Source organism: Mauremys reevesii, linkage group 23 (assembly GCF_016161935.1).
Source record: "Mauremys reevesii isolate NIE-2019 linkage group 23, ASM1616193v1, whole genome shotgun sequence".
In the NCBI taxonomy this organism is placed as follows: domain Eukaryota; kingdom Metazoa; phylum Chordata; order Testudines; family Geoemydidae; genus Mauremys; species Mauremys reevesii.
In genome coordinates, this window is record NC_052645.1 from 19012488 (window position 1) to 19035633 (window position 23146).

A 23146-nucleotide genomic window follows, 5' to 3' on the forward strand; every position below is an offset into this window, starting at 1 on the left:
AAAACAGTTTATAATACTTATTAAATGAAATATTGTAGTTGCGAGGTACTTAGATATAATGGTTTATTTGGCCAGGAGTTTATCTGCCACATTACCAATAATTAAAACTAGGTTTTCATAAAGCAAATTAAAAAAAGAAAGAAGAAGGGGTTTCTAGCAATATTTTCAAGCTGAATCATATCAACATATTTAAAGAATAGATATGAGCTTCGGTTTTTCCCCACAGGCAAAAATTATTTAAAAAATGAGTCATCTGAATTTAATTACCAGGCTCAGGGTAGCGACGGCCAGCTTTGAAAAGTGAAATTTAAAAAGGACTCTGTAATTCTGCATATGGAACTGACGAGTTTGCTTCTAGAGAATACTAAATTGGGTCCTTCAAACTGACTGGAGCCTATAAATCTTGCCTGTGTATTTTTCACAAATATAGGAGGAGTGCTGAATGCACCTTGGAAAACAAACCTTGCTGTGGACTCTTAAGAGTGAAATTCACACCTGCACAAGGTGTGTGATTTCACTCGCCAGTGCAGTGTGTCTTGACTGTCCTGCTGTAGCGGCCGATCCACTGGACACAGCTAATAGTGTTGGTCTTTAAACTAAACCCCAGAGGCAGTCCACTGAGGGAAGAGAGTCAATGAATTTGTACCACCTATTTTGACGTCCTCAGCAGAGCACAGACCATGTGTGGGCTTTCTGCATGGGGGTGAGTCTCACCCTTGAAGTAAATGTTTGGGTAACATTTTCGAAAGCACTGAAGTCCCGTTTTCAAAAGGGATCTTGGCAACTGTGAGCCTAAATCACATAGGTGCTTTGAAAATGTGTATCTATGGATTATGAACGGATTCTCTGTTATTATTTGGTTTTAACATAGGTTTCCTCAAACAAGTGTGGTTTTACTTTCAGGAAGCAACACGCACAGGTTGAAGAATGTTTGTCTTCGGAGTCCATCCGATAACTTCCCGCCCTGCCGTATCGCTCAGCCTACGGATCCTTCCTGCAGCGCCGAATAGCTAAGTAGTAACAGTGCCCTAAAATATTAATGTATGCTAATAAAAAGAGTTTGCTCATAAAACAGCTACATCTAATTTTCAAAGGTGTCCCGGGGAACAGTAAACAACTGGTACACAATAAATGGCCGCTACCTAATATTAATCTTATTCCCCCACATTTGCCAGGCAAGTATAAATTGCATAAATGAATGTTAGTGAGGCAAGGTGGGTAAGGTAAGATCTTTTATTGGACCAACTTCTGTTGGTGAAAGAGACAAGCTTTCGAGCATGCGCCAAACTCTTCTTCAGGTATTGTAGCAGCGACAGGACCCTTGTAAATCATCATAATTTAATCTTCATTTCTGGTACTCCCGGGTGATTTCTTTAATTATTTTAGACCTTTAATTCTTCCCCTTCCCCAGGGTGGGGTCCCAAAGAACAGTCGTCTCCATCAATCAGTAGCTACAAGTTTTAACTCCGTGTTGAGTGAGCAGAAAGCAGTACCTGAATCCACCAGGCACTGAGCACTCGACTGCTACAAGAGCTGAGTGACATTTGGGGCCATCTAGTCTGACTCTTTGTATATTAAATTGATGCTCCCTACATTGTTCTCCCCTATAGCAACTGCAGTGCTGCTTCAGGCACCTTCTTTGGGAGTCTAGTTGTTTTTGCCATTAAGAACCTCCACAGTAACCTCTCATTTAAACGCTGCCCTCCTTAGCTTCAGCTCTTCTATTACCAGCTGTTTGCAATACTGGGTATCCCTTATGATTTCTATGTCTGTCTGTCAATCCACCAGCCTCTCGTTCAGGCGCACAGAATAGTGGTTGTGCAAAAACATTTTACAACTCTGAAACTGACTCAGATTCGTTCTCTCATCTGCTCCTTCCACCTGAAACCGGTTAAGAATTCTCTACCCTGTTGCCAGTTCCAATGTCTACTACTCCTCAGCCTACGGAAGCGAGCTTAACGCATCTCCCAGGTGCCCCTCGTTTCACGGGACTCCACTCATTTTAGTGCCAAAGTGACCTCCATTCCACACATATTTTGGTGTGTCCCCCCAACACACACAGTTACTGTTGAGAAACTATTTCCATCCAAAATAACAATCACGAATCTGCAGCTGCGGGAAGAATCAGCTGCACTAAAGAGATGAAGCCCACAGCATTTTAAATCTCCTGCGTGAGTAATATTTGTCTCCTCCTCATTGGCAGGGCCCTGAACATTGTGCCCCACATTCGGGCCTGACAAACAGAGAGGTACAATGTCTGAGCAAGCATGAGGATATTGAGCTAACTTCTTTATCACCAAGGGAATCCAATGAGGAAATCTCAAGTCACCAGTGAATCAAACCACTGCACCTCTGCGCATAGATGGTGGAACTAGGGGTGCTGCTGCACCCCCTGGCTTCAAGTGGATTCCAGATATACAGCATTTACAGTTTGGTTCAATGGCTCTCAGCACCCCCACTATACAAATTGTTCCAGCATCTCTGCCTTTGCACCTCATAGATGGAGCGCTCTCTCTTATGAGTGGCCCAGGGGCCTATGACAAATCTTGTAATTTAATGTCCCTACTCCTTAAATGAATCTTCCTTAAACATCACTTTTATTCTGATGCTCTCCAAAATTGGGAAGGAAAACAGTGAAGATCTCCTTCCTTCCACTCCTCTCTTCTATAATGATGCTTATTTCTCTTTCAGTCAGTCTTGGAGGGGAACGCAAAATCAAATAATTTATATGTACCGGAGCTTATATGTCATTTTCAAACTACATGAAAGATAATTCTCTTAGCACTAAAGATGGGCCTGAACCACAAAGCTCAGATCTCAGTCCACACTTCTGCAAAATTTGGGGTTTTCTGTAACGGGCCACCCCCAACACCCTGAATCCAACGTAAGAACCAGCTAAAGAACTAGATTCTGGATCTGAACTTCCATCGCAGATAGGAGGTGAGGGGATCTGGAGCTTTCACATGGGTCATTCTTCATTTGTTACGCATGCATTTGAGGCCTAGTGTATGCTATAATGTCTTCCTAGCATAGCTATGTCGGTTAAGAGTGTTTAAAAAAAAAAAAAAAACACAAAAAACCCACAGCTTTAACTGACGTATCTATGTTCGAATGTGCATGCGTGCTCACACGCACACACGTAGTTGCAGCTTACACCAGCCAGAGTCCTTTTGCCTGTACAGCTTACATTGTTTGGGGTGCTGGTTTAATCACACTCTGAAAATAATCCCCATTGTCAGTACATGCTGGGTCTCCACTAGGGGGCTTTGCTGGCATAACTATAACCACAAAGTCTTGATAGTGTAGACAAGACCTCACACAGTGAACACACTGGCCTCCTCCTTTTTACATTCCATTCAACTAAGCAGCAAGGGAATTTAAAATGCAACTGAAATCTCAAGAGATTCAACCTCCGGCAAAACACTATCCATATCAAACAAGATCTTTATAACATCATCAACTGCTGAACCCAAACATTAACAAACCTAAATCATTAACATGGGGTCTCCTGTAACTTTTATTTGTTAGACGCTATTAGTTCATACATCAGCTATCAAATTTATTCTACAAACCCCGACTTGTAATTTCACAGCCCTGACAGTGGAGACATCATTGTTACCTTGAAGAAAGCAAAAGAAATGGAATGACTGCAGCGGAATAAGTTTCTTACCAACAAAATAAACCCCGCTCTCTCAAAGCAAGCACATTTGTGGAGTAATCAAACGAGACTTAATGGGACGAGAGAACAGGAATACTTAAATTCTGTCTGCAGCCTGCTGTACATGGAGCAAATCAAACAGTAGCACATTTGCCTCAGGATCATTAACAGTAAAGTTAACTTGTCAGCAATAGATTTACCAGTAATCAGAAAACAACTGAGAAAAAAAGCAAGTTCAAGATTTCTACATCCACAGGTTTTTAATCTAGTTAACCAACTACACACCACAGGGCTCTTAAGAAAGAGCATGCTTCAAAGCAGACATCAATCACTGTAAAACTCAACTAAAGCCATAAAAATATATGCAGAGATTTTTCATTACAATGTACTTTAAAATCTCGAATTGTGGCTGTAACCACTGCTAGTGCTGACCGTGAAGTTTCTGGTTCAGGTATGAGGTGACGTGCACACTGGATCCCACTGCAGTTAATTTCACACCTAAAGTTATATATGTGCAGATATAATTAAACATGTACAGCCATAAAAGGAAATACAGCAACTCACTTACCAGAGTGAGGATCCCTCCGTTCCAGTGACTTCTAAAAAGTCATATCCATCTTCTAATTGAAAATCCATGAAAACTAGAGCAATGGTGTCTCCAGGCTCTGCTAGGATAGTCCACGTACAGTCTGCATTATTGCCATACTCTGAAGGATAATGAGGACTGGATATAATTCCACTCTGTCCCCGTAACGTCCCTCCACAAGCATCGTCGGCTGAAAGGCAGAAAATACACATCATGGGTGTTTTGCTGGAAGGGAGCATGATGCAAATATGCCACCAAGGCATTGGAGCAACACAGTCCTGAGGGGTTTTTTTTATTCTTCCCTTAATGTGTTAAAGCTTTCAGAGGGGGTGGGGGTATGACTCATATGCCACATTTGAGACAACGGAGGGAAATCGTGATCAATAATTTCTCCAAAACTCAAAAGGCGGGGGAAGGAGATTTTAAAAGGCCATTGATTGGTACATAACAATAACTAAACCTCGTCTGGAGAGAGTAGCATAAATCAAAAAGGTACTATACAAAACATAATGCCAGATTAGGGGAGATTGGAGTGCGCTGTAAAGATCAAGGCTGAGCTCTTAAAAATAATTTAGTATTTGTTGGGGTTTTTTTTATTTTGTTGTTCTTTTCAAGTGCTGTATTTTTTTATTGGCACATTGATCAGACACATACGGGCACTAGGAAATTCAGCAAGTGCACTGCATGTGAAGAGATGCCTCTCACCAGACGACACAGAGGTGACACGTTTACATCTCCCAAATCAGCTACTCAAGCCTCCATCACACCGTAGCAGTGGGCGACCCTGCAGTAGCCAGGGGCAGGAGTGAAATAAACATGATCCAACAGACCTCCGACACCTTTAGCTTCTACAACTCCAGTGCTCCTCACCATGGTGTGGAAGAAGACACCCTGCATCATCTGGCATGAGTTTTGATGGGGATGGAGCCCAGAAAGTGGATGTGTCAATGGCATACCCTACTCTTCCTCCCAAACCAGAAAACCTTTCCAGAGGTGGGAAAGTTAGAGTAGGGAACCCACCATACTTCACAGGGTTCTCACCCCTCTCCAAACCCACCGGAGAAACCAGTGTTATTGCAAACATCCACCTAGATCTCCAGGGAGGTCTCAATCTGCACAGCTGCCGTGATATCAGTGGAACTATGCCCGCTGCAGCTCTACAAAACACCTGATTTCTGACATGTAGACGTCCATTATACAGAGGAGAGTTCAAGGGGTTCTGATAACGACAAGATAACTATAAGAGTAAAGGTCAAGTTCCTTCTCATGCCAACAGAACTCTCAGATAGGTAGACAGAATAAGCAGCGTGTGACATGGTTATTACAGGTATGTATACCGCACCTCGGAAAACAGTGATTGAGAAAACGGTGCTGTTATGCAGTGACACCCATGGTGATATCTGTGCACCTGAGAGTTGCATTTTATATAGTTGGTGGATCACAACATTTTTAAAAATGAATTTGTATGATTAATAAAGTATTTAACAACATAGGACTGCATAGCAATTGAGAGACCAAGAGACAAAGTTATTGCGTCAAAGAACTATTGGTGTTTGGACACCATGGGCAGGATAAGAAGTTGAGGAATGTAAGCTCTATCCATCCGTCCAATCTAAGATTTAACATAATAAACGAGAGCAATGAAGGGGGTGAGATGAAGATAGCACAGTGGTTACGGCAATATGAAATCATAGGATTGCATTGGTTAGTCATACACACATTGCTGAGGTTTTGGAGTCTTCATAAAATACTTGTACATATTTTTCTTTAATTCCTTTTAAAAAATCCCATTTGCCTTTAATGGATGTTGGTTTATTATTTGTAACGTTCTGGTGTCAGATATTTGCCCCATTCCAAGAAGAAAACATTTACAGGAAATGTTTATGTAGGTCAAGATTTTTGAAAACAGGTGCCTAATTTTAGCCACCTAAATCCATACCTTAGGCATCTGCCTGATTGAAAATTCAGCACCCAAAGAAGTCAATGGGAAATGTTGGGTGCTCAGAGCTTTTCAAAAATCTAGGGCTGGTGCCTAAATTTGGACTTACAAACCTAACTTTGGGGACGGGGGGTTGTTTTCTTTTAATTCTTGGCTCCACATAGAATAAATGACTCTCCCTGGAATTAAGACCCTTCATACAAACTTAACTGTGGTCTCACTACCGCTCTATCAGGATATCTGTATACATTGCACACACCAACTACACAGACACACCTTGACCTCCAGAGTTACAGAACCATCCAATGAGCTTGATCCTGCCACACACTCTGCATAGGCAAACCCCTGGGCCCACGTGGAGTCCCACAATAAGGTTAACATAGCTCATCTTGAATGTTGGGATCTGCCAATATGGATCTCGTTGCAGGACAGGGGCCACTGTTTGTGGAGGGATTGGGCCAGAGCACAGCTGAAGTTAAAACACCATAAGAACGATGCAGCTTTTTTTCTTCTCCCCCATCACACTTAAAGTCATATTTCAGGGCTGTGATGTTAGAACCATTAAAATATCGCCTTCGGGTGACATCATAGCTAGGAAATATTAATTGGCTCCATTTTACTAGCTAGCAGTGGATTTGTTTTGTTGTTTTCTATACCCGCTAAGACACAGAGACGTTACAGGATACAATAATGACCTATTAGGTCATCCAGTCCATCTGCCTGCGAGTGAAAGCTTATTCCCTATTGTACACTTACCAGTGATTTTATTCAGTCTAATTTTAGACATCTCAAGTGACAGAGCTTCTACCATTTCCTGCGGGAAGCAGTTCCACACAGCCCAATACATCAAATTTTCCCCTGATATTCTGTCCGAGTTCTTTCTCAGTTCTTACTCTTTACTCCTAATTAAGACCCCTTGAGTCATCCTCAATGGCTCCCTCTCCTTACTGTCTGCTAGGGATGGATGAACCAAGTGGAGTTCAAACGGAATTTGTGGGCTCACAAAAATGCATGAAACCTTTTCTCTTCCCCTCCTGTGTTTTGAGCCATTGTTTCCTTCAGAAGGAGAGCGGTGTTAAACACAAAGGGTTTCCAACCCAAAGGGATGCCTGTGCCACGTACATGGGACAGAGGAGTTCTGCAAAAGCTGGTACAGACAGGTGGTGTTGTATACACTGCAAGGGTGCACTCATCAGCAGAATCTTTCTTCATCTCTGTGCTCCCATTTTCATTCTCCGCTTTCCCATTCTGCCTGTCCTCTGCTTCAGTTTTCCCCCATCTAGCACATCTTTCCCCCAATATAATCTCTCCTAAACAGGATGCAAACCCAGTGAAACGCACATCTGAGTCAAAGCTCTGAACCCATGTGAGAGTTGAGAATTAAGCAAAATTTATTCATTTTTCCCTCGTTTACAGTTTTCAAACTTATATTCCCTCCCACAATAAGCTCCCGATGTTGACACTTGTATAGTATACAAGAGCATTGACTGTTTTGCCTTTAAGGGTCAATTTTTCAGAAACTAAAACTGCACCTGCAATGTTTCATTGTTCTCATTTTCTCCATCCAAAAGCCCACATTTCGGAGCACAGGCTACTATTTGCATGTGGCAATGGGATAAGGAGATGCCCACATACCTAAAGGGCACAGACAAAGCCAGTTTTAATGATTACCCAATTTGCCCTGCCAACTGCAATTTTGTGCGTGCAAGCCACAGTGCAGGGGCACAGCAAAACACATGCATAAAAATGGGGCTGCAATTTCAGAGGCTGCATTTTATTCCCTTTGAATGTTTGGTCCTAATTCTTTACCCCCTTGGCATTACCAATCAGTATTAAAACCAAGCAGACTGGATAGGAACACATCCTCGGGCTTAATAAAACATTATGCAGTAATTCATGCACGCTGCCCTTCTATAATGAGCTATGAGCTTCTGCTACTTAAAAAATAGGAAAGTAAAACCTATGGAAAAAGTTGATATGTCACTAAAGCTGAAGGCATTTACCAGTTAGAAACAGGATCTGCTGTTTGCTACAGGTTATCTTCTTCTACAACTAGACTCTATTAGCAGATGCTATTAGAGCAAATAAAGTAGGAGGATCAAGAGAAAACATGGGCAGGAAGATAAAGGAAACCAAGAATTAATTTGACTTGCATTGTGGCGGTGTGTCACTTTTGTATGTACAGCATTGTCAGATGCCTTGCTATTTATATGAAATGCACTATGAAAAGCCTGTTAACTTTACAATGCACATTATAGAATGGCATTTCCGATGCTTTAGTCAAGGAGCTCTCAGGCTTTACATTATAAACACCTATTTTCAAGTGTTTCAAACTCCAGCATAAAACTATTAAAAAAAAATCCTTCCAGACTGAAACTCAGCACAGGGATTCTCCTGTGTTTTATGCAGCAGTTGATGCACTTTCCTGGGGAGGTGGGACAGGAGGATTCTGGAATACGGCTCCACAGGAAATTCTTAGTGTGGAAGTATCAGAACCTTTTCAGGTCTGAGCCGTGCTGCCAGTACAAGCTGCTATCAGCGGGGCTGGGACTTGCAGACTCTGACTGATGGAGCTGCAAAAGCAAAGTAAAAACAAACCTCTGGCTCATGCCAACTCTTATTTCTCATGGCCATCTGCTACCCAACTGCAGCCAGTCAGCCGAATACACCGACTACATATGCACAAATGCACGCTTCCTGGTGAGTGAGGGCAATCACTCAGGTTAGAAGTATCTAGACCCCCCAGACTCAAGTGATATTCCCTCCTAGTCTTCAGATGATCCACCCAGCCCCCAAAACCTTTCACCCTGGGGCATCTTAGCCCCTCCAAGCTATGCCATGTAAAAGCTCCACCCTGTCCAGGGTACCCAAAGGCCAAAAAAAACACGAAGAAACAAATTCTTCCATCCCTCCTGAACTCCACCCATCCTCAGCAGATTCTCTGCCTCTAACGGGCAAGAAAGCTAATGCTTGTGCCCCACCTGGGCTCTTGCAAACCTGCAGTCATTGGCAGCCAAAGGAGACAATCATCTCATGACAGGCCAACTCTACCCCACTCCAGGGAGGCCCTGACAGGCACCAATCTTCGTCTGCTCCTACCCCCGCCCAGCTAACCTGATCTCCCACAGTGACGGCTGACAGTCTGCTCTCCCTCTCCGTCAGGCAATAACTGAGTGAGGCCCCACTGATTTAGCTTCTCCCTCACAGCCTTACCCCTGAGATTTTGGTGTCAGAGCATGGCTGACAGGGCCCCCAGTAGCCCCCTGACCCATGTAGGGTTTGCACACCCTGTCATAGTCTCCAATTTCAAGGTATCATACTCGCATTGACCTTGCATGTTAGGCTCTGGTTCTTCTGGGTTGTTGCTTTTTGACCCAGAGGATCCTCTCTGCTACATATTAACTCATCCGAGATAAAGGTAGCAGGGGTCACTTCGACAGCCCTGGCCCACGCAAGAGGCATGAGTCTGTCTTACCTCTGCTTCCTGGAGGTGGGCAGCCAGGGTGCTAAAATGGCATCCGGAATAAGGGGAGAAGCATAAGGATGTTTATTTTCTTCCCAGTACATTGAGACTACAGGAGCTCTTCTTACTTCTTGGCGTGTGAATGGGTTCTGGCCACAAAGGATAAGCACGATTCACTCATTTGCTGGCATGTGCAGATACGCACAGGCTTATTTCAAACTATTCTCTTCAATAACCCCTTGAGGAGGCTGGAAAGGCATAAATATGGAAGCAATGCTGCTACTGTCAGTCAGCTAACTCTCTGCAAGCCACATGCCCGGCAGAAAGATACAACGGAGACAGGATGAGGCCGTTAGCGGCTTCAATAATGCATGCAAAGGTGTGAGCAGAGGCAATTTATTGTAGAGAGGCTTTCCTGCAGAAGGACAGCCACCTCCAGCATGGCATAGGTTGCCTTTTACACATTATTATTGCCTGACAGGAACATGGAACATTCATGGGGCTATTTTAATATTAATGCCCTGGAGGAATTATACATACAACAGCGATGAACTTTTTGTAGGCACCCACGTAAGTCTGGCAGAAAGCACCGAGTGCGAACGAAGCCAAGAGCCGACACCTCATTTACACCTTCTCCGATTTCATCTGAAAAGCAAGCAGCCTGGAGGACTGGCAGTGAAAAGGTTAATGAAAGTTTGGGGCCTACAGTTTCTAAAGTGATTGGTGATTTGGGGAGCCACATTTTTTTGGGTGCTCAGCTAGAGACTTTTGATTTTCAGTAAGTGCTGAGCTCCCGCTCTCTGAAAAAGTTAGGCCCCTTTAAAGGTTTCTTGACTTGGACCCTCCACAATTGGAGCATCCAAAATAACCGGGTTTACAGGATGCCGGGACTCTAGGCACCTGAAGGAGGTGGATTGCCCTCTTGAGAAGGGACTGTCTTTGTATAGTGCCTAGCACAATGGGGCGTTGGGCCACAAGTGGGGCTCCCTAGGGTAAATACATTATTAATACATAAATAATAAATGAAACAAGAAGAGCATCCAGGTTAAACCAGCCTATAACTGACAGCAGTTTGGAAGAAGCATTTCCTATAGTCAGATTATCTCCTAGCTGCCTATTGTGGGGTCTTGAAGATTCATCTGAAACATCTAGTACATTGTCAGAGAGGATAGTGGACTAGATGAACTCGGCTCATCCAGTCAGCCAATTCCTAGGTTTCTCTGCAATTCAGAATAAAGCAAAACTTGGACAAATGTTCTCTCTCAGGGAGAAAAGAAAATCCTACAAAATTCTACCTCTTGATGCTGCATCAATCTTAAAACATTCTTAAAAAAAAATCAGCAGGTGGAAATTGGTGTAGCTCCCTCTAAAAACCTAGCCCCCTATTTTAGAAAAAGCTTTAATTAAAAATCTTTGAAAAACACATTCACGACTTCCAACACTCATTGTATATAGATCTAGATAGATATGTAGTTTGCCCAACTTGCTCTTCAGTTTGATGAGCTTGATATTATTGTTAAAACATATTAAAATGGTCTTGAACAGCTTTTGAAAATGTTTTGGGCCCAGCGCACTCTAAGCAGCTGTTTGAATTATAATAGGACAGGACACTTTTAATAAAGCTACTGCATATTTGATATCCTTAAAATGCAGCATCACAAATGTTCTCGGCTTCTTCAGCTGGCTTGCTGATTTTTTACTTAACCGCCTACTAAAGTCATAAGCCTAACAATTTTATTTACGCTCAGCAAACAAGCTGGGCAAGACTTCTCTCTCCGAAGGCATGCATGCATTTTAGCAAACAGAATCTACTGAAACACATTTCAGAATATTCTACTGGAGCTATAAATGGAAAATCCCACTTGGCATAAAGTTAACTGACCCAAGTTTGCACCCAGAATTAGATCTGAACCCAACCTGACCTGGTTTTAAAGCTTTAAATTTAAGAAGTCTGTTATGACTAATTTAGTTTTAGTTTTTTTCCATGTTCACGCTTCCTCTGAAGCGTATAGGCTTCTTTGAAAATCCCAGGGAAATTCTGAAGGACTGAAGCACCCATCTCCTAGTGAATTTCAATGAGATCTGACCCTTAGGCTCCCTTGAAAATCCCACCATTTAAGGCCAAAAGGGACCATTTATCATTATTGGTAATAGTATTGCAGAATTGCCTTGGAGCTCTCATGATGCACCAGAATCCCACTGTGCTAGGGGCTGTACAAACATAGAAAAAAAAAACAGTCCCCCATCCCAAAGACCTTTTATTCTAATCTGGTCTGCATAATATGGGCTCTGGCGTTTCACCCTGTGATTCCTGTAATGGAGGGAATTATTCCTCGCTGCTTGCTAAGGGACACTATTGGACCCAGAGAGACAAGGTAGGTGAGGTAATGTCTTTTGTTGGAACGACTTCTGTTGGTGAGAAAGACAAGCTTTCAAGCTACACAGAGCTCTTCTTCCAGTCTGGGAGAGATGCTCAGGGTGTTAACTAAAAGATGGAACAGGCTCTTTAGAATAAGTAGTTAACACATATTCTAAGGGTAGGGTTGCCAACTTTATAGTTGCACAAAACCGAACGCCCTTGCCCCGCCCCTTCCCTGAGGCCCTGCCCCTGCTAACTCCATCCCCCCTGCCTCTGTTGTTCGCTCTCCCCCACCCAGGCAGGGATTGGGGTTTGGGAGGGGGTTCAGGCTCTGGGATACAGCCGGAGATGAGGGGTTTGGGGTGCAGGAGGGGGCTCCAGGATGGGGCCAAGGGGTTCAGAGTGTGGGAAGGGGCTCTGGGCTGGGAAGGGGGTTGGGGTGTGGGGGAGTGAGAGCTCTGGCTGGGGCTGTGGGCTCTGGGGTGGGGGCAAGGATGAGAGAGTTTGGGGTGCAGGAGGAGGTTCCCAGCTGGGGCCAAGGGGTTCAGAGTGCGGGAGGGAGCTCAGGGCAGGGGGTTGGGGCAGAAGGAGGTTCGGGGTGCAGGCTCCAGGCAGCACTTACTGTAGGTGGCTCCCTGGAAGTGGTGACATGTCCCTCAGCTCCTAGGCACAGGGCTGGCCAGGTGGCTATGCACGCTGCCTCCACCCACAGGTGCCACCCCTGCAGCTCCCATTGGCTGCAGTTCCCATCCCATGGGAGCTGCGGAGCTGGCGCTCAGGGCGGGGGCAGCGTGCAGAGGCCTCCTGGCCATTCCTCCACCTAGGAACCAAGGGACATATCGTTGCTTCCAGGGAGCTGTGCAGAGCCAGGTAGGGAGCCTGCCAACCCCGCGCCAACTGGACTTTTAATGGCCCAATCAGAGGTGCTGAGCAGAGCCACCAGGGTCCCTTTTTGACTGGGTGTTCCAGTCAGAAGCCAGACACCTAGCAACCCTAAGAGGCCATTCAAAATGAATTGGCTTGTTGACACACCTGAAGTCATAGTACAGAAAAAGGGAGGTTTGTGGGTTCCAGATTGTTGTAATAAACCATAAACCCAGCGTCTTTATTAAGACCAGGATTTTTAGTGTCCAACGAAGTTCTGAATTTAAGCTCCCAGGCTTGTCTTTTGAAAGTGTAATGCAGGTTTCCTTTTAGGACAAAGACTGAGGTCAGATGTGGAGTGATCGTTTTGTGAGAAGTGTTCACCCAGGGCGAAATGTTGCTTTTGTCTTTTATCGTGTTTCTGTGCGAGTTCATTCAAGCACTCTGTGATTATCTGGTTTCACCTACATACTGTCAAAGTTGTGTTATCTGGCACTTTACCAGATGAAAAGCTCTAGAAACCAGCATTTCTGACCTATCTCAATACAAACCTTTAATAGGGTTGCTAGGTGCCCAGTTTTCGACTGGAATGCCTGGTCGAAAATGGACCCTGGCAGCTCCGATTGGCACCATTGACTGGACCATTAAAAGTTCTGTTGGTGCGGGGCCAGCAGGCTCCCTACCTGGCTCTGCATGGCTCCCTGGAAGCAGCACCATGTCCCTGCTGCTCCTAGATGGAGGAAAGGCCACAGGAGCGCCATGCGCTGCCCCCACCCCGGTCCGAGCACTGGTTCTGCAGCTCCCATTGGCCGTGAGCCGCGGCCAATGGAAGCTGTGGGGGCGGCACCTGTGGGCAGGGGAAGCTGCCTCGGAGCAGCAGGAACATGTCCCCACTTCTGGAGAGCTGCCTGAGGTGAGCGCCATCCAAATCTGGCATCCTGAAACCCCTCCCGCACCCCAACCCCCTGCCCCGAGCCCCCTCCCGCACCCAAACTCCCTCCCTCCATTGGTAAGTATAAATCTTAGTTAACCAGAATTTGACTAACTAACTGGCACCCTCCTTTCCCCCCCAACATGCCAGATAAAGCTTTTCCTGTAGTTTTTATTGGGGTATTTAGTGCACTGGATGAGGTACAGCACATATGATAGGTATGAATAGCTGTCTTGTGCATTGCAGCAGTTGAGATGTGTCAGCTTTGGCAGGCTCTGGTCCCACTTTAAGTTGGTGGGTCCTGGCCTGTGGGGAGCTTGCTTCTGATGATGAGCATGGCAAGGTTCGGGGGGGGGGTGGGTGTTGTTTAAGGCCAGAAGAGGGAGATCAGGAATGCTTTCTTTCAGGCTGTGGTCCCCATCGAGTATGGATTGTAATTGTTCAATGAGACCCTGTAGGGGTTCCAGTGAATTCCAAGGATCAGTCTCAATATAACCAGGCTTTCAAAACCTCTGCTGTGCTAACTACTCCCAGTCATCTCTGCAAAAATACCTCAACAACCCCTTCCTCCCGCACCTTGAGTCTGCTCCTGCAAGCCTGACTCATGGAAGTAATGCTCACTCAGAGCTGCAGCCCCACTCAATTCAGAGGTTTTTATGCAAGTCAGGACACTCACCTGGATAATGGATGGCTGGGATCTAGGCCCCTTTAAGAAATATTGCTCTTGTGGTGTGAATTCAGACCAAGTATCTCGCACACATCAACCACTATTTTTTTTTTCCCTATTCATGGTACAGTAAATGTGCTTCACTAAACAACTCAGGTGCACAGCGGTGCCAGCTTTCTCCTGAGATGCGCAGAAATACAGACCTGTCTAAATAAGAGTTTTGGAATTCGGCAACTCAATTAACAGGCTCGTCTCAGAAGGTAAAGACAAAAGAGATCCATGTTTGATCATCTACGTCCACCACCTTGGGCAGGGCAGGATAGTTCCCTTTACTCCATCCGTTCCAGGTTAATACAGGATTAATTCCCTACCATAGAGTTTTTCTAGCCTAGTTTTGATCATCTCAAGTTATGGGACTTCTTGCTCCAAGTTATGGTGCTACAATAAGCCAAAATAATGACATGTTTATTAAGAAGGTTTCTGGTTTGAACAGCTGCTTAACAAGATACTGCCAGGATAATTCATTTCCGAAGACGCCTGCTTATTTCTGCTACTAAAACAGCAACACCTTAGACTGTTAAAACAAGGACTTGTGAAGGGAGAAGGATGATCTGTTAGAGCCCTGAGTCAGACGAGAAGGGATCAATTCCCAGTTGTGGTACGGGCCTCCTGTGAGAGCCTAAGCAAGTCACTTAACCTCTCTGTCCGTCAGTTCCCATGTTTTATAATCGGAAACATCATTTTGCTCCCTCACGGGGACATTAGGAGGAAGGATTCAGACATACTTGTGAGGTGCTCAGATGGTGACGAGGGCCATACTAGCAACCCAGAGAGAAAATGGAGCCTACAGTCATGATTTGTATGGCAGTAGCACCTAGGAGCCCCAGTAACGGACCAGAATCCCATTGCGCTAGGCACTGTACAGACACATGACAAAAAGCCCCTGCGCCAAAGAGACACGCAATCTAAACATAAGATAAGCAACAACAGGTGGACCAACATCAATGAGGGAGGAACGATGAAACGAGACAACATTGGTCAGCTTGATCGGTGGTGGTTTATCCCCTCGTTCTCACTTCTGCTCTCCCCTCGGGCCCTTTTGATGCTTTTTAGAACAACAATATTTTCTCTTAAGCATGGGCCCACCCGTTGTACATTATAGAGACAGCAACATTGGACCAGTTTGCTCTCAAAGCAGCAGCTCCCATGATTACAGCGCTCTTGTATCCGGACCTCAGTCCTTAGAGGTTTTTAAGGCCTGGCTTGACAAAGCCCTGGCTGGGATGATTTAGTTGGTGCTGGTCCTGCTTTGAGCAGGGGGTTGGACTAAATACCTCCCGAGGTCTTTTCCAACCCTAATATTCTATGACTTGACACTTAATCTTGATTTCAGCAGCCTGACCCATCTCTAATGTGTCTATTATAGAAGGGAACAAGCTAGAAATATTTCCAGAAAATACACTTAATAAAGGTTTGTCCCCCAAGGAGAATTGTTTGCTCCCTTTTGTTGTGAGGAAGCACTGGCTGAATGGAATAAGAACAAAAAGATTCTCCCCAGCACATTTATCCCTTAGGATGTAGGGAAAGGAATTTAATTTTTGTGGGATCCTCTTGTTAAAATACTAGTGCCACACTGCTGCGAGGCATCATAGAGAGTAAGTGTTCCTTAGATGGAGGGTTAAAAAAAAACCAAAAAACCCAGGCACCACTCATTTATGTAAGACTAATATATCATCAGATATGATGCAAAATACTCCTCCCTCTAACAGCCCTGGTGATGCCTTCCCCAATAAGTACATACAGCTGCCGACATAAATAAAAATGTATCTTCTACTGCAAGACGATGTTACAGTAAAACAATGAGGAGTCCGGTGGCACCTTAAAGACTAACAGATTTATTTGGGCATAAGCTTTTATGGGTAAAAAGCCCACTTCTTCAGATGTTACAGCATAGACTGGAGGTTGGGGAAAGCAGGTCCAGAGTGCCGCGAATCTACTTGAAAGAAAAAATGTGGCAGAGAGAGACAAAAGAATGAATCAGGTAAATAAAACAGAACCCAACTCACAGACTTAAGGGAACATGCTTCCAGTGCTGGCTGTGCAGGGATGTGACCTTATTTTCCAGAACAAAATACGTTACTTAAGACTATTCCGCCTCCTAATGGAGCTGCAGGTGTTGTTACACGGTTTATGCTCAATTTGATTTAACCACTGAACAAAATGCTAATGTTTACATAAAACGTGGAAAGGGTCGAAGCACCAGCTAAGCAAAGCATTAGAATTCGCAGCGTGAGCTGCTGTTCCTTCCTTTCACTTTATAGCATCCTACTTACAACAAAACACAAGATAAGAGGTAGCAGAGGGTGATACTGACTGAGACAAGTCTGATTTCGGGTCTGATTTTGCCCCCCCCTGCTCCCATCAGTGAACATCTGGAGTAACTCTTCTGGCGCCTATATAGAGTTATGCTTATGTAAAAACTGATGAAAGACAAAGTCAGCCTATTTCTAACGTCACCATCTCATACTCCAAGAGCCATTTGCAGGGTCTGAAGATGGGGCTTTGCGTTGCAAGAACAGGCCTCCAGCACTTAAGCAAAAGGCATTGGCTAGCCGTAGTAGTAGTACTAATGTGTTACTGAGTCTCTTACACTATTCCACAATCATAATCATAAATAATAGCTCAAAAAACAAAGCATGCCCTTGGAGCTGTAGGACAGTTGAGATTCTCAGCAGAGCTAAATGGCTTCTTTTCTTCTGCCCATCATATTGATTCATAGTTAGAATCAAATGAATAGGTACAATGGTTGCTATTAAAGGCTACGTCCAGACTACCCGCCATATCGGCGGGTAGCGATCGATTTATCAGGAATCGAGTATTCCCGTAGCTGAAGTTGAATATCTTACATTGACACCACCACCGACACCACCACCACCACCCCCCGCTAGTGTAGACCAGGCCAAAAAAATAATCCGCATTTGTCAGCAGATACCACACAGCAAATTTCAGATAACTTCAGCTTTTCACTGTAGTTGTAATACAAAATAACTACGAACAACAACAACAAAGTGGCTTCTATTTGCAAATGTTGACTTGTTAGTTGCAATCATGATCTTTGTGTGAGTGGTTCCAAAGAATTTGTTACTATCTGCCAGATGAATAACACACATTTGTTTAAAAAGAACAATCTAGGTGACACTGGTTCCTTTCAAAATACATCAGTTCCTTAATAGTTATAGGAATATACACAGTGCTATTGTACAGTAAGATATGCAGCATCAGGTCACATTACACGTCTCAAATACCCATCTGTGGCCCCTATCAGATGCATCAGAAATTATACGCTATCTTTTTAAACCTAAATATAACCTGCCAATTGTGCAATGTTCTACACTGGGAACAAATTCCTTCCTGACCCATGCAGCAATCAGTTTATGCCCTGAAGCATGTGACTGACTTATTTTAGCTCACACAGCTAAAAATATTGGTCATAAGGTTATCCAGCCATTTCAAAAAAGAATCCAGATACAGTATTTGACTGATTTCCTAAGGCAAGGAAATCCACAGGCTGAATACATGATGTGCAGACATTGAGAAGATCTCATTTCAATCAAAGAAATATATTCTGTATTTCTATTCAGGCAGTAGCTCTGAAGACACATTATTTTCCCAGCAGAATGAGACTCTAAAACCCTTTTGCCTGTATGCAAATCTTTTGACCCTTGCAGTCATTATAATCTGTAGTGCCAGTCTAACAGTCAGACATGAATTTTAAATCTGATCACTGAAAAACCTGGTATGGTAAAATCAGTTCATATGGCTGGGCAGGTTCTGAGCTCTCTATTTTGTCAATTTCTTGTCCGTTTTTTTCTGCTTTCTACATTTTTGTATCAACTGTAAGTATTATGGGACTAGACCTCAGGGAGTCTGATGTTTGCTGCCACTACATTCAGTGAACATTTACCATTAACATCAAATGGTGCAGAATTCAACCCAAGTTCTTAAGTCTACTAAAACGATCAGGAAACATCTGACTACATGCTGCACAGAATGGGTAACCTTTGGACACATCACCACATGATACCGCTTGAGCAAATAAACTGATTTGAAACAAATTAATACTTGCCACAATGCAATGTGACCATCACGGCATATTTTGACATTGATCAATTATAAGTATATGAAATATCAAGAAGGTGGTAGTAATTTTATGGGTGGTAATTAGTAACCTTAATAGCTTCCTGAACAAAAGGATTGTACACAGGTAAAAAGACCATCTGCAGCAAAATCAAATAAAAATTACAAGGGTTATTAATCCTTATGCTCCAAGGCATGTTGACCGGCGCGAGGGCAGCACACAAACGTTCGTTCTGGTGTGGGTGGTTGCCAAACAAACACAAGAAACAAAGCAAACCAAAGGTTAGAAAGCAAAAGGGTGCAAGGAGAAAGGAGAAAAAAAAAGAACACAAACACATTCCGGTTTTCCTCTCTTTATACATACTTCAGCTAAAGCATTCCCATTACGCCCCACCCTCTCTCCTCCCTCCTCCCTCCCCCCCCCCAGCAATACCAGCAGCAGCAAGCAAAAGCAACAGCAAGTGTCACACTAAGCCATAAAAAATAAAAATTATATTATATAACTCTTTTCTAGTCATCTATCTCTTTTCTGTATCTGGGGCACCGTGGGGCTACATTATCATTTAATTAATTACAGCACTTTCCGCTCTATCTATCTTATATATTATTCATCTGTACATCTAGTATCTTGCAACTGCCAGTAATTAGCACATAACACAAAAAACAAAAAAAAACAAAAAGTAAGTAAAACAAAAGCACTTTACATACATAACTTTTGGGTCACATAGGCCCAAAGTCACAACAATTGTTTACTCAGGCCTAGTGGCACCAACAAGCATCAGCACGTGCTGGGGTCAGGAGGCATTGTCTCCCTTATGGAATGGCATTGCACAAACACCTTTAAATAGTGGGGCAATGTTTAACCTCTCTCTCAACCACTGGCCCTTGTCAGAGATAAGATGTCAGATTAGATGGAGCACTGGTCTATTCTTGCATGGCATCTCCTTTAATCTGAGAGCGATCTGACATTTTATGCCATGTTTCAGCCTTGAGGGTGCTTTTTCTTTTCCTTCCCCTCTCCAGCCAAGTTGTAAACACACTGAAGAATAAGGGTTTATGATGGAAGCACCAATTTAGCACGAAACTAGAAAGTCAAGACTGAGAATGCTAACTTGGAGATGAAAAATGAAGGAGGTAAAACATCCCTCTCCAGCACCAACCTATGCATCAACCACTCCTGTATTGGGACCCTGGGTAACACACAAGAACAATAGATAAGCAATAGAGTAACAAACACAATAAGCAGCAGGAACCATGACTGCATGACTCATCAGGGAAGTGTTAGGAACATATATCATCAGGCAAACAATATTTGTGTATTTAAAATTCAAGATGTATGCTCTGGCTCAGGCTTGCTAATTGATTACACAAGCAAAGGGTCAATAAAAGGATCAATACTAGATGTCTGCTGAAGCACACAAGTAATTGAACAGAAATGAAGTTGGGAACCAGCAACTATTTTGGTAAAATAACCCAGACACTTGTATATTTACTGACAATCCAGCCCCCTGAAGCTTCCTGAAGCCGGCCTATTAAAACTGGCCACAATTCATTCTGCTTATTAAAATACATGGAAAAAAGCAAAAAAAAGTCACCATTGTGGAGCTGAAGTCCCTAGACTCAAAGCCTCCTTTAACACAACAAACTAGCTGTTCTATTGTCTGCTTCCAACAAAACTCTCAGCCTGCTGTCCCAGTAGGTCTCCTACCCCGCAGAGCAAAGAGTATTGGGGCTTTTTAAATGACCCTGTTGAAGCTCTTGTTTCGGTCAAAATGCACAGTAGGAAAGAGAAAATGGTCGGAAAACACAATATGGGGAACACGAAGAAGAGAGGATGCCATGACGGGGCCTACCAACCAGAGTCAGAGAACGTGGAGATGGAAGATAACTATTACACTGCCTTGCTTGTGCGCCGTTCCAGGGCAGAATTGTTCCCCATGGCTTATTCTCCAGCCCAGTCTGAAACAATGCGGGCTATGGACCCTCCACTATTTCCCCTGAGAAGACTATTCCAACATCTTACAGTCAACCAGTTGCAGAAACTTACCTCTGAACACCAAGGCACCCCTCATTTGAGACCCAACTGGAGATCTCTATCCCTTGCAAGTCTGCTTTTTAGTTCCAGGGCATAAGGGCGCATAAAGTCTTGCACAAGCCCTCGCCCTTGGGGTGAATTTCACCCCCTAAGCACAGAGTGAACCCAGTGACATGCATGCAGGACAAAGCTGGGGCCATGTGAGAAGCTGCACTGGAGGAATGAGCATGAGGTTGGGAGATCAAGAGGTGCCAGGTTCTAATTGTGGCTCTACCTCTCTGTGGCCTTGGGCAAGCCATTGAACGTCACTGCCTCAGTTTCCCCATCTGGGGATGATAATGGCAATGGCCAGGGATTGTGAGAATCAGTTAATTAAATGGTTGCACACATTTAAAGCACTCTAAAGCGCTCTATAAATTGAAAGTGTTATTGTTGCTCCACATCTCTGGAGCTTTAGGGATTCTGTTAAAAGGAAGCCTGGCTCTCAACTGTATCTTGTTTAGGTTTTACCGGGTTTTGTTTTTAAACCAATATCCCACCAAATGCAATGATGCCAGTCCCACGTAACTGCTCATTCTGCAGCATCTCTCATTCCGTCTACAGCTGGGGATCTCTCTAGCTATAGTTTTCTCATGATCATTAGTTTGTGTTCACGGATCTAAAGATTCACATAAGGAAGCACTTTACCTCTGCAGGAGGGCAGTGGAAAATCCCAGGAGGCACTGTTTTCCGAACTGGCATGGCAAGTGAGCAAGGCATGTCCCTCCAAAAAGAAGCCTGGGTTGCAGCTATACCTCACTTTGTCTCCAATGCTGAACGTTGTCCCTTGCTGGATCCCATTCTGGAGTCTTCCTGGGTTTCCACATGTATGACTCGGTAAAACTGCCAGAGAGAACATTGTTCCTGGTTAGCGAGAGACAGCAAATTCCATAGCCTCAATCCAGTTAAGACATCTCCTTCTTTTTATGCCCCATGTATTATTATAAGGGGCATCACATCAGATACAGAACTCAATTATATCATTAAATAAATGCAATGTCAGTTTGGCACCATTCCAATACCAAAGCAAACATATCACTTAAAATGCAAAAAGCAAGCTCACTGACCATAGGATTTACCACATTGATCAGTTCATGGCCCATCAAGTTTGGTATGTTACCTTCCCTAGTGATAATGCTTCACAAAAGGGTAACCTCTCCCAGTAACTCACCTGAACAATTGTGCCAAGCTCTGCATAGGAGAGCAGACTCCCAACTTCTATAAGGAATCTGTGACCTTCTGTACCTTGGGGGAGTGCCCTGTAACCCCCCATATTCCTCATTTATATATGATTGTGATCTTACATATAAAGCATGCCTTGTAAGGTATCAGAGGAAAGGTTATGATCTGCTAAAAGTCATTTATTTATAGATAGATAGATCATTAATGCATATGAAGTTATGAGAATTGCGTTGTATGGTTGTCACTAAAACATGCTGTAACTTGGAGAATCAGCCAGATATTAGCTCCCCAGCGGCAACAGCAAGGAAAGTAACCAACACCCGGGGCAGGATGTCAAATCACCCCATTAACAACCATTGTCCAGCAAGGGACAATGCAGTGACTCACCTGCATGAGGCCACACCAGGGGAATTGCTCAACCTTGCCTGGAGACTCAACAATGCACCCAGACATGCCTGGACTTGTGCTTTCCAAGCACATTGTCTGTTTTATACCCTCAGTCCCAGTGGCCACATGCTGGGCCTTTCTCCTTCACCCACCTACTCTGCATGCTTTTATTTTATTTTATTTTGGTATCTAACTGACTTTTTGCTATCACTTAAAATCTATCTTTTGTAGCCAATAAACTTCTTTTACTGTTTATCTTTACCAGTGAGTTTGTATGAAGTGTGTGGCAAATCTGCTCAGGTTTTGCAAAGACTGGTGTATATCCACTTTCCGTTGATGAAGCGGTGAACCAATTAATAAATCTGCATTGCTCATCTTGAGCAGTGCAAGATGGTATATTTCTGAGTGCTGGGAGCTGAGAGGAGATTTGGCTGCTGCCTTTCCCTGTGTGATTCATGAGTGGCTCTGAGAGCATTCATGAAATCTAGCTGGGTGTTGGGTCTTCACATGCAGTTGTGCTGAGTGATCATAGCACCTGGAGGGGTTTGCTGCTGGTCACTAGCAAGGCATTGTGAGAGACAGCCCAGACTGGAGAGAGTTCAGGGGGCACAGCGGTCCCACAATCCCAGGCTGCACCCCAGGGATCCCGTCACAGAATCAAGATATTTTCTCTATCCATTTTAGGTATTTACAGTATGAAAATCTCAACAAATTATGTTTTACTCAGGAACTCAATGTTATTCAATGGAATTCACCAGGCAGGGCACAAAGTCTTCTGCAATACAGGTGAAATTTTGTAAGTCTCTGTGTAATGGTATATAAAATGGCAAAGTCTGGAATTAGCAATTACTCTTAAGACAAAAAGGCCCAAAGATCAGCACTTTATGTTTCACATATAT

The 23146-nt window shown here is 43.8% G+C and overlaps 1 protein-coding gene across 1 annotated transcript in view; it reads right to left on the bottom strand.

The window, feature by feature from the left end:
• CSMD2 (CUB and Sushi multiple domains 2) overlaps positions 1–23146 on the bottom strand; it is a 607094-nt gene that overhangs the window by 357959 nt on the left and 225989 nt on the right. Inside the window, exons 5-6 of the mRNA XM_039511298.1 lie at positions 21327–21521; positions 4227–4434 (exon numbers count right to left, since the gene is read on the bottom strand). Coding sequence (XP_039367232.1) covers positions 4227–4294 — 68 coding nt within the window. The 5' untranslated portion in view covers positions 4295–4434; positions 21327–21521. The remainder of the gene's footprint in view (positions 1–4226; positions 4435–21326; positions 21522–23146) is intronic.